The 12,772-nt window shown below is 37.0% G+C and overlaps 1 protein-coding gene across 2 annotated transcripts in view; it reads left to right on the plus strand.

Annotated features, from left to right (window-relative positions):
- The first annotated feature begins 1,868 nt into the window (after positions 1–1,868).
- The window catches only part of Exo84 (exocyst 84), a 35,656-nt gene continuing 24,752 nt past the window's right edge, over positions 1,869–12,772 (plus strand). The window contains exons 1-5 of one of the 2 annotated variants that reach the window (XM_070090975.1): positions 1,869–1,977; positions 4,433–4,588; positions 6,533–6,619; positions 7,310–7,437; positions 7,835–7,977. In XM_070090975.1, coding sequence (XP_069947076.1) covers positions 1,884–1,977; positions 4,433–4,588; positions 6,533–6,619; positions 7,310–7,437; positions 7,835–7,977 — 608 coding nt within the window. In that variant the 5' untranslated portion in view covers positions 1,869–1,883. Of the gene's footprint in view, positions 1,978–2,221; positions 2,374–4,432; positions 4,589–6,532; positions 6,620–7,309; positions 7,438–7,834; positions 7,978–12,772 lie in introns of those variants that run through there. The other variant, XM_053783708.2, reaches the window with a different exon arrangement.

Below are 12,772 nucleotides of genomic sequence, written 5' to 3' on the forward strand. Positions count from 1 at the left end.
AGTGTTGAGCAGACGCAGGCTTTCCGTTTTCTATGACAAATATTATTAAATACAGTATGGCCATCTATTTACATATAAATACTGAATTTCTGGAAAATATATACAGTATTTTCCACAGTTAGTGTTACCTAGATTATTGTTATTATAATTATTATTATTATTATGGAGAGTCCAACAGAAATTAGTCACAGACTGATTATTGATTTATTCATTGTGATGGCATCACTGTTTCCTGGTCTTCTGGGTCTATTTTTTATCAGCTTACAATATTCTGCAACACTGCTAGCTCCTGATGTGTTGACTGCAGCACAACAGACCTAGAGCTATCATTCAACTCCCTCTTCGGTATGTGTATACCCAGAATAAGTCCCAATGAACTAAGATCTGGACAGGGGCTCGAACCGTGGTCCACTCATTTAACAGTCCGAATGCTGCAATTACTTAGCCACAGAGCCCGCGTGTGAAGTCAGGGTATTTGTCCAGAATTTGTTAGGAAATTTAAGTTCTGACAGATGGTGCTCGATTTACGTTCTCCGACCTTTACCCCCTTTCTGATGATGATGGTCTGGAGGAGATGCTCGGTATGGCTAGCTAGTAGGCAATGCTCTCGCTTCACACGTTGAGTGTCCGTGGTTCGATCCCCAGCAAGGGTGAAAACATTGGTCTTGATTCTTTACACCTGTTATTCCGTTCACCTAGCAAGTAAATAGGTACCTGGGTGTTAATCGACTGGTGTGGGTGGCATCCTGGGGGACAAAATTTAAGGTCCCCCAATGGAAATAAGACAAACGTCCTCAACGACACACTGACTTTCTTGGTTATCCTGGGTGGCTAACTCTCCAGGGTTAAAAATCCAAACAAAATCTTAACTTGGAAAGTGTCTCGGTAAGAGAGATCCTTCAAAAGTGGTTGTCATTGGCTCGGTGTTCCCTCCAGTGGGTGTGAAACACGACCTTGATGTATGACAATGTTGATGTATTAGACAAACATTAAATAATGAGAATGCTGAATATAATTTTTGGATTTTCAAACAGAAATTCATGAAACAATGTCAGAAAGGAACTAGCAAACGAGCTTGAAGAAAGTAGAACAGTACTGATAGGAACTAGCTGATCCGTTACCAATCTGTCAATGTCCCTGTAAGTCTCAGCAACAACAATAAATAAGTCAATTTGACTGATTTTTTGGGGGGGAGGGAGGGGGGGTTGTCCTAGGTAATCACATATGCTGCTATGTATGATAATTTATGTAACTGTATTTATGTGTACCTGTACCTGAATAAACTTACATAGTAATGAAATGTGTCTGGTGTTTGGGGAAGTTTTCCTATTGGTTGAACGGTGAGAATTTTTTGTCTTGATGAACGAGACACTTGTGGAAATGTTTCACCAGCCAGACCCAGTGGCTTTATCAGTCCATAACACAGAAGAACGTTGGATGATGAAGAGTTTGAGGTAATCAGTCCCTCAGCTTGGAACTGATGCTTTCTGGTCATCAATATTGATAAAAGTTCAGCATATGAGTGAAGAACAGGCTTATACACTTCTCCGTTCATATACTGTACTTTTATCAAGACTGATGACCTGAACACTAACTCCAGACTAAGTGTATTCGGGTCTGGGTACACATAAATAGAGTTACATAAACCGTCATACATAGCAGCATACATGTAGGTTACATACGATAACCCAAAAAATCAGACAGAAATAACTTATTTCCATTGGGGTCCTTGAACTGAGGGACTGATTACTTCAAACTCATTTTCCACTGTTCATCTCTGTATTGGACTGAAGAAGCCACTGGCTGGTGAAAAGTTTCCACAGTAAAGATACCCAAAAGTTACACAATTGGCTCATTCATCAGCTTACATTTCTTCAGTAGTGATGGCAGTTATAAACAGCAGTGGGAGCTGGGTCCACACCTCCACATGTATGAACTTATTCTTCTCATATCCAGGCACACTTATCATCAAGTTAGGTAGGACCATGATGCTCATCACCTGGTTGTTGAAGCACTGGAGATGATGATGTAGGTAACTTTAGATACAGGTACATAAATATAATTATCATACCTAGTAATTTGTAAATTACCTAGTTTAACCCCCCAAAAAAAGTCAAGTGACATTTCCATTGGGGTCCTTGATGGTTATGATGATGATGGAAATAAGTCACTTTGACTTTTGTTTTGTGGGGAGGGAGTTGCACACATGTTACTATATATGATAATTGTACTCATGTGTACCTGTGCCTAAAATAAACTAACAATGATAATACTACTGGTACTGGGACGTCCAGTGAGTGACGTCACTCAACAACAACATGGCAGACTTGTTGGTAAAAAAACTGACAGCTGAGGACTTTAATGCTGAGAGATGTGAGTAAAGTGCCCTGTTTGCAGCATATTGTTGCATATGAAGAGTTTAGGATATGAGGAATTTATATAAGAGAGAGTAGAGTAACCAGTGTTAATGTTAAGAAGAGGTTGGGTGTCCCGCCCACTTGTACAAGAAACCAAGTCTTATTATGTTCAATGTTCTTTTCTTATGCAAAAATATAACTTGTATTTGAGTACCCTTAATTTTAGGGCAAAATAAATTAATGTGGAGATCAGTGCCTGTCTTGAGAAACACTGCTTTCATAAAATACAAGTATGGTAAGAACAACATTTACAAAGTTGTTTGTTAGCTATGGCTAACAAACAAAGACAAAACAAATGTAAAACAATAAGGCTGGCTAGTCCCATGTCTTCCACTGGGAGAGGATTTTTTTAGATATAGTATCATGATATTTTAGAATTAATATTGACAAAATTACCTGGACTACCCCATTAACATTGCACATTTATTGCAAGATTTCCATATCCATTACACAGGAAAAATATTTATCTGTTATGGAAATTATTATTTAGTGTCATGTCAGCCATAATACTTTACCTGAATTATTTATTACCCTCATCACCTTGCTCTTTCCTGTGTTTACTATTAATTTTCTTCTTTTACATCCCCTCTCAAATTTGTCTGCCAGTCTTTGCAACTTCTCTTTAAAATCTCCTAAAAGTACAGTTATTGGCAGAAATCAACTGTGACAGCTCCCATGTTGTATTAGATTCTGCCTATTTTAATCTCACACATCTCTGCAACACCCTAGCATTCACTTCTCTTAAAACCCCATCTATAAAGATATTAAACAACCATGGTAACACCATGCATCCCTGTCTAAAGCTTACTTTTACTGGAACATAATCTCCCTCTCTTCTGCTTACCCTAACATGAACCTCACTACCCTCATAAAAGCTCTGTACTGCTTTCAGTAACCTACCACCTATTTGATACACTTGCAACATCTGCTACATTGCTTCCCTATCCACCTTATCATATGCCTTTTCTAAATCCATGAATGCAATGAAAACTTCCTTACCTTTATCTAAGTATTGTTCACTTATATGCTTCAGTGTAAACACTTAGTCTACACTTCCCCTACTCTTCCTGCTCTCCGTGTTGACCTTAATTCTTTCAGTAAAATTACCATACACTTTACCTGGCATACTCGACAAGCTTATTCCCCTATAATTTTTACACTCTTTTGTCCCCCTTTCCTTTTTACGAAGGAACTATGCACACACTGCCAACCCTTAAGTACCTTCTCTTCTTTCATACATTTATTGAATAAAAGTACCAGCCACTCCAAAACTATATCCCCACCTGCTTTTAACATTTCTGTCTTGATCCCATCAATCTCAGCTGCTTTACCCCTTTCCATTTTTACCCACTGCTACATACAGTCAGTCAACCCTCAGTGTAACAGACTTTGAAAATTATGGGCTACTCATTGAACATGCTAGTATCTTTGCCTTATTCTTCCTAACTGTATGAAATGATGCCTCATTCAGGCCATAAGCTCATGCCATCTCCATCACATGTATGTCACTTAAGCTTATCTACTATCTTAATTTTCTTCAAAACGCTAGTATTTTCATGGTTATGCTTCTTTGGACTTCTAGGTTCACTCACATTCCTCTTGGGTGCCATGGTTACCATCCCAAGACAAGATGGGATGATTAAAATATGAAAAATCAGTAAAATCAATTAGCTAGAAAAGGCTGGGTGCAGTATTAAATGCATATGTACAGGGAACTGAGGAGAGGGAAGTTGTGTACATTAAGTAGGTCGCCTTCCATGTAAGACAATGGCTTTGCCTGTAGGTGAGCTGTGAGATGGAGGGGGAATGAATCCACTACATGTCTCATTTTTCCCCTACATTTGTTATGTAATAATTATGGCATGTTCAAATGAAATATACCGCAACTTCTCAACTGTGTTAATGCAGAAATAAATGTTAATAGAGTGTGTGTTAATCAATGGTCTACTGTATATTCTTTATTTTTTTATATGTTTTTATTCATTAACTTCTCTGAATTGCCATTTTGTATTCAGATGTTCAAGACCTCAGCCACAGTAGTGTTGGGGATTTGGAGTTGAGGCAACAAAGACAAAGGATTCAGCATTTGGCTGAAGAAACCAATGCCCAACTCAAGAAGAATGTGTATATGAATTATATGCAGTTCATAGAGACTGCCAAAGAAATATCATGTAAGTAATCAGGTTTTATAAAAACTCTAATTTTCTAAGATTATTTCAGTTCACCTAAATATGTAGATTTATCTCTGCATTGTCAGTTACTTAGGTACAGTATGTATATGTGTAATAATTTTTTGCAACTAAATAATTTGATTTAAATATAAAAATCAAGATTAATCTTTTTTGTGATCCTTCTTTCAACATTGTTTAAACGCAACACTTGCAGATACACTTGACATTTATTGCAGTTTTCCTCTTGTTTCATATTGTGGGTAGACAAAGATAATATATATTGGATCAGTAACCCTAAAGGGCTAATACTGTATTTCAGGATAATCCAAGACACCCAAGCTGTGTGACTTGTTTTTTATTGGGGTCTTTAGGTTCTCCCCTAGGATGTAACTCACAGCATGTGACTAACTCCTAGGTACAGGTAACTATTTACTTCTTGGGAACAGGGCTATCATTCCTTGTCCTGGATTCAGCCTGTGTCCTTTTCAGTTATGCTCCTTATCTTCCAGGCATATCCCTAAATGGAATTTTTGTCGTAGTCAAAAAATACATTACTTTTAACAACTGACTGCATTCATTTTTATCCTTAAATTTTATTATTGATGATGAAACTGCAGGCATAAGGAAATAAAAAATTAATGGAAAAAAATAGGAAAGTGTTATCATTTGAAAGAGGATAGTAGTATAGAGATTGAGAAAAAATAAATCAGACAACATGCTGCTATACTATATTATGAGTAGCCAGAGAAAATACCTACTACTGAGAAGGTAATACCTACTTTCCCCTCAAGTTGTACTTTCCATGGGAATTTGTGTGCTCATTTATATTTGCAAATAACCCACACTTTTGAGAGGAAACTATGAAAAAAAGAATATTTAGGAGTTTTGTTTAAGTAATCTAATGCCAAGACAACAGTGCATAAGTGTTTGCAATAAAGCTAATAGAATTCTTGGCTTCATATGAAAAAGTATAAATAATAGGGATCCTCAGGTTGTACTTAACTTTATAAAATTTTGGTAAGACCTCATTTAGATTATACCGCACAGTTCTGGTCACTTACTACAGACTGGACATAAATGTGCTGGAGAATATACAGAGCAGGATGACAAAGTTGATCCCATATATCAGAAATCTTTCCTCAGTGGATAGACTGAGGGCACTGAATCTGCACTCTCTGAAAAGGCATAGAGGGATATGATTATTGTGTATAAATGGAAGGCAGGAATAAATAAAGGAGATATAAATAACATGCTAAACATATCAAACCAAGATAGGATTCACAGCAATGGGCTCAAGTTGAAAAAAATAAGAATTAGAAAAAATATAAGCAAACAATGGTTTGGTAATAGAGTTGTGGATAAGTGGAACAAACTCCTGAGTAGCATCACTGAAGTGAAAAAAAAACCTTGGGCAGCTGTAAAAATAGGTTGGACAAGTGCATGAGTGGGTGTGGGTGGGTGAGAGTTAGACCTGTCTAGCATGGGCCAGCAGTTCTCCTTTCTTATGTTCTTCTGATATTTCAGTTCATCCTGGACCATTATCAAGTTTCAGCTGAGCTAGAAAATGGGTGGGAAACCCTGTCCTCATTTCCTTCCCATTTTCTCAGTTGTGACTTGATAATAGTCCAGGATGAACCAAAATGTCATCTAGCAAAAATTTCTTCTCAAAAGTGTATTTTATTTGTGAATTGTTCCACTAACTTCTTTATATTCTTTGAAAGCACCGGCATTACGTTGAAACTATTTTTGTAATTTTTTTGTATTTTATCCCTTTTGTAATGGACTTAAGTAAAATTATAGTACATACACTACAACTATATACCAAATGCAACATATTACTGCTGTTTATTTATAAATAAAGGAATTTTTTGAGCCTAGAAGCTTAGAGTAGAAAGAGAGACAATACTTTATTACTATTGTAATATTTGCTTTTTTATACTTCAGACCTTGAAAGTGAGATGTACCAACTCTCTCACCTCATTACAGAGCAGAAATCTCTCTTAACATCCTTGCTAGAGCTATCAGTTGCAGGTAAGTTATTCTATAAGAATTATTAAAGTAATTTAGAACTGTATTTGGCTTTGTCCCTTCTTTTTCTGAATTCAGTAAATCAATGGGATAAGCACTTACTCTTTAAGTACAGACCAATTTTAATAATCTGAATATGATCTACTAAACTAACAATGATCTACCTTTGCTCTTGTGCTCACCCTTAATACTTCTGCTTCTGCCTTTTTCATATTGGCCAATCCTTTGGCATGCAGCAGTGAATGATCCATGCAGGTTTATGGCTTTCTATGAACATAAATTGAAATTCAGATTTAACCAAATAGGAGCAATAAAATCAGAATTTTGAGATTAAAAAAATCTTTCAAAATTGGACAAAGTTTGCAGCACCTACAGTACAGGTACTTATATATTAATTGCAATTCTGATGAGCAAGGTGCTGGTTATTGTTCGTGTTTACAACTTATCAATAAGATAGGTAGCATAAATTTATATAGTATAACTTACGAAATTGTAATGACACGATTGCAAACAAACCATACCACAGGTGGGGTTTGATCCTGCGGTCAGAGAGTCTCAAAACTCCAGACCGTCGAGTTTTGAGACACTCTGACCTTGGGATCAAACCCTACCCGTGGTATGGTTAAATTTATATAGTTTTTGGTTTGGTGAATAAAATTACAGAATGTGTGTTGTCTTGTTTTATTTGTTTAGGAGAAAGAGGCCCAGGCAGTGCTGCTCAGGAGATGATAGAAGTAAATCCACAAGAAGTGCGAAAAAAACGTGAACGTGAAAATAGGAAAAAGTTGACTGGACTTTTGGAAAAAATAGAAGGATGTTCAGTAAGTAGCACTGTACAGTGAAAGTTATAGATAACAATTCTCATAAGAATTCTGTTATAATAATGTACGTGCATTTCAGAGAAACAACGTGAAATAAAATATTAGTACAATAAACAGATATAAATGAATTATGCAAAGTTCTGCAATATAAAGTACAGTATATGAACAATGGAATTGAAGATATTATTTAAAAAAGGTGAAAGATGGAATGGTAAAGAATTTTTAAGGGAAAAAAATGCCTGAAAGCAATAGGAGTAGGAATGATTTTGACAATTTGTCATGGTTCCCATTGCTACTTTTTAAAGTCCAAATTGGTGACAGTATATTTTTAACAAAATTCACTGCTTATTTTTATTCTGTATAACTGGATTTTTTTTAACTTTATTATTTCTTGTAGCATGTGATGGAGGTTGAGGATCGTTACTTGGTATATGATGGAGACTTAGTAGAGCTTAACCAAGATGACTATTCTGCATTGCAAAGAATTCATTGTTATCTACTGAATGACTCCTTGATGATTGCATCTTGGTTAAGTGACAGGTAAGTATATTAATGCAATACAAGTTTTAATTAAAATTATCTGTAGCATACTCTCATTTATAACTGCATTTTTACAATAATTGGCAATGTGTTTTTTATTTTGTTAATACAGTGGAACCTCGAATATCGAACTTTCTTAGTTCCAGACGGCTGTTCGAGTGCCTTTACCGAACAAATTTATTCCCATCAAGAATAATGTAAATTAGATTAGTTCATTTCAGACCCTCAAAAATACACTTATAAAAGCACTTACAAAAATACACTTACATAATTGGTTGAGCTGGGAGCAGTTCGATATTTGAGGTTCCACTGTATTTCAGTTGTATTTTGAAATTTTCTCAAATTTAATACACATATACCTTTGTTAACCTGACTTCAGTCCTGGAGGTGGAAAGGGAGGAGAATACAGCCAGAAGGCGGGGTGGGGATGTTATATTTGAGTGTGTGTTATACTATTATAGAGGAAGGATGTTTGGTAAATGTAGGATTATGGATGTCAATAGTGGCATTCTTCATGGCTATGGGTGATTTTATGGATATGTATGAAATGAAATGAAAAGTAGGGGTGTCACTAGCACGTTAAGAGACAATACAATAAGTGTCAGGGGCCCGAGACTGTTCAACTGCCTCCCAGCATACATAAGGAGGATTACCAATAGACCCCTGGCTGTCTTCAAGCAGGCACTGGACAAGCACCTAAAGTCGGTACCTGACCAACCTGGCTGTGGCTCGTACGTTGGATTGTGTGCAGCCAGCAGTAACAGCCTGGTTGATCAGGCGCTGGTCCACCATGAGGCCTGGTCACAGATCAGGCCATGGGGGCGTCGACCCCCGGAACTCTCTCCAGGTAAACTCCAGATACTCATACCTGTCTTATATCTACACAGAACTAGTTGTGAGCCACAGAATTGTATATAGTGGTGATATGTGTGATCAGCTGTTTGGTCAGCTGTATAATGATGCCTCGGTGGGAGACGGCCGACTTGTTAAAAAAAAAAAAAAAATGTCATGATTAAAGAAAGTGGAGGATTTGGAAGAGCCTGGGATTGCTGAGGAGAAATGCAATGTGGGATGTTTAGAAACTCTGCTCTAGAGGCTTTGTCTCATCTTCCTCCTGACTTGCTAAAACACTCGTTCATTTCTTGGCATATTTTGTTCTGTACGCTTAAGAATTTAATTGAAAATGTGGAGCATTAACCCTACCCATAAGATGCTAAGTTTTAATGTAGGCTTTCTTCTAACATCACTCTTGATCTTTTCTCATATGTCATTAAAGCATAAAAATGTACATCTAGGTCTGAAAGACACACACAACTTGCAACCCTTAATAGAAGTTATAGTAATATATATTCTGTATAGTCTAACCCTGCTGAACCATACACTAAAGATCCATAAAATTATTTTTTTTTTTATTTTTTTTTTTATTATCACACCGGCCGATTCCCACCAAGGCAGGGTGGCCCGAAAAAGAAAAACTTTCACCATCATTCACTCCATCACTGTCTTGCCAGAAGGGTGCTTTACACTATTTTTATTTATTTATTTTTATTTTGACTACAGATCTATTTTGTTTCCAGCAAAATTTTTGTATTTCATTTAGTATTTGTATTTTGTATTGTAATTCATTCATTTCTGTATCTATAATTAGATTAACTCTTAATCTTAACTTATGGTAGTAGGTTGGTAGACAGCAACCACCCAGGGAGGTACTACCGTCCTGCCAAGTGAGTGTAAAACGAAAGCCTGTAATTGTTTTACATGATGGTAGGATTGCTGATGTCTTTTGTCTGCCTCATAAATATGCAAGATTACAGGTATGTCTTGCTACTTCTACTTACACTTAGGTCACACTACACATACATGTACACATTTATTTATACACACTCATCTGAGTTTTCTTTGATTTTATTGTAATAGTTCTTGGTCTTATTGCTTTTCCTTTTATATCCATGGGGAAGTGGAATAAGAATCTTTCCTCCGTAAGCCATGCATGTTGTAAAAGTCAACTAAAATGCCGGGAACAATGGGCTAGTAACCCCTTTTCCTGTAAAGATTACTAAAAAGAATAAGAAGAAGAAAATTGTCAAAGTGGGAAGTCTGAATGTGCGTGGATGTTGTGCAAATGATAAGAAAGAGATGATTGTGGATGTTATGAATGAGAAGAAGCTGGATGTCCTGGCTTTAAGTGAAACAAAGCTGAAGGGGGTGGGAGAGTTTCAATGGAGAGGAATAAATGGGATTAGGTCAGGGGTTTCAAATAGAGTTAGAGCTAAAGAAGGAGTAGCAATAATGTTGAAGGATAAGCTATGGCAGGAAAAGAGGGACTATAAATGTATTAATTCAAGGATTATGTGGAGTAAAATAAAGATTGGATGTGAAAAGTGGGTTATAATAAGCGTGTATGCACCTGGAGAAGAGAGAAGTGTAGAGGAGAGAGAGAGATTTTGGGAAATGTTGAGTGAGTGCGTGGGGAGTTTTGAATCAAGTGTGAGAGTAATGGTGGTTGGGGATTTCAATGCTAAAGTGGGTAAAAATGTTATGGAGGGAGTAGTAGGTAAATTTGGGTGCCAGGGGTAAATGTAAATGGGGAGCCTTTAATTGAGCTATGTGTAGAAAGAGATTTGGTAATAAGTAATACATATTTTATGAAAAAGAGGATAAATAAATATACAAGGTATGATGTAGCACGTAATGAAAGTAGTTTATTAGATTATGTATTGGTGGATAAAAGGTTGATGGGTAGGCTCCAGGATGTATATGTTTATAGAGGGGCAACTGATATATCGGATCATTATTTAGTTGTAGCTACAGTTAGAGTAAGAGGTGGATGGGAAAAGAGGAAGGTGGCAACAACAAGTAAGAGGGAGGTGAAAGTGTATAAACTAAGGGAGGAGGAAGTTCGGGTGAGATATAAGCGACTATTGGCAGAAAGGTGGGCTATTGCAAAGATGAGTAGTGGGGGGGTTGAAGAGGATTGGAATACAGTGGACCCCCGGTTAACGATATTTTTTCATTCCAGAAGTATGTTCAGGTGCCAGTACTGACCGAATTTGTTCCCATAAGGAATATTGTGAAGTAGATTAGTCCATTTCAGACCCCCAAACATACACGTACAAACGCACTTACATAAATACACTTACATAATTGGTCGCATTGGGAGGTGATCGTTATGCGGGGGTCCACTGTAGTTTTAAAAATGCAGTATTAGAATGTGGGGCAGAAGTTTGTGGTTATAGGAGGGTGGAGGCAGGAGGAAAGAGAAGTGATTGGTGGAATGATGAAGTAAAGGGTGTGATAAAAGAGAAAAAGGTAGCTTATGAGAGGTTTTTACAAAGCAGAAGTGTTATAAGAAGAGCATAGTATATGGAGAGTAAAAGAAAGGTAAAGAGAGTGGTGAGAGAGTGCAAAAGGAGAGCAGATGATAGAGTGGGAGAGGCACTGTCAAGAAATTTTAATGAAAAAAAGAAAAAATTTTGGAGTGAGTTAAACAAGTTAAGAAAGCCTAGGGAAAGTATGGATTTGTCAGTTAAAAACAGAGTAGGGGAGTTAGTAGATGGGGAGATGGAGGTATTAGGTAGATGGTGAGAATATTTTGAGGAACTTTTAAATGTTAAGGAAGAAAGAGAGGCAGTAATTTCATGCACTGGTCAGGGAGGTATACCATCTTTTAGGAGTGAAGAAGAGCAGAATGTAAGTGTGGGGGAGGTACATGAGGCATTACGTAGAATGAAAGGGGGTAAAGCAGCTGGAACTGATGGGATCATGACAGAAATGTTAAAAGCAGGGGGGGGGGGATATAGTGTTGGAGTGGTTGGTACTTTTGTTTAATAAATGTATGAAAGATGGGAAGGTACCTAGGGATTGGCAGAGAGCATGTATAGTCCCTTTATATAAAGGGAAAGGGGACAAAAGAGATTGTAAAAATTATAGAGGAATAAGTTTACTGAGTATACCAGGAAAAGTGTATGGTAGGGTTATAATTGAAAGAATTAGAGGTAAGACAGAATGTAGGATTGCGGATGAGCAAGGAGGTTTCAGAGTGGGTAGGGGATGTGTAGATCAAGTGTTTACATTGAAGCATATATGTGAACAGTATTTAGATAAAGGTAGGGAAGTTTTTATTGTATTTATGGATTTAGAAAAGGCATATGATAGAGTGGATAGAGGAGCAATGTGGCAGATGTTGCAAGTATATGGAATAGGTGGTAGTTATTAAATGCTGTAAAGAGTTTTTATGAGGATAGTGAGGCTCAGGTTAGGGTGTGTAGAAGAGAGGGAGACTACTTCCCGGTAAAAGTAGGTCTTAGACAGGGATGTGTAATGTCACCATGGTTGTTTAATATATTTATAGATGGGGTTGTAAAGGAAGTAAATGCTAGGGTGTTCGGGAGAGGGGTGGGATTAAATTTTGGGGAATCAAATTCAAAATGGGAATTGACAGTTACTTTTTGCTGATGATACTGTGCTTATGGGAGATTCTAAAGAAAAATTGCAAAGGTTAGTGGATGAGTTTGGGAATGTGTGTAAAGGTAGAAAGTTGAAAGTGAGCATAGAAAAGAGTAAGGTGATGAAGGTATCAAATGATTTAGATAAAGAAAAATTGGATATCAAATTGGGGAGGAGGAGTATGGAAGAAGTGAATGTTTTCAGATACTTGGGAGTTGAAGTGTCGGCGGATGGATTTATGAAGGATGAGGTTAATCATAGAATTGACGAGGGAAGAAAGGTGAGTGGTGCATTGAGGTATATGTGGAGTCAAAAAACGTTATCTATGGAGGCAAAGAAGGGAATGTAT

The sequence above is a fragment of the Cherax quadricarinatus genome, chromosome 33 (assembly GCF_038502225.1).
Source record: "Cherax quadricarinatus isolate ZL_2023a chromosome 33, ASM3850222v1, whole genome shotgun sequence".
In the NCBI taxonomy this organism is placed as follows: Eukaryota; Metazoa; Arthropoda; class Malacostraca; order Decapoda; family Parastacidae; genus Cherax; species Cherax quadricarinatus.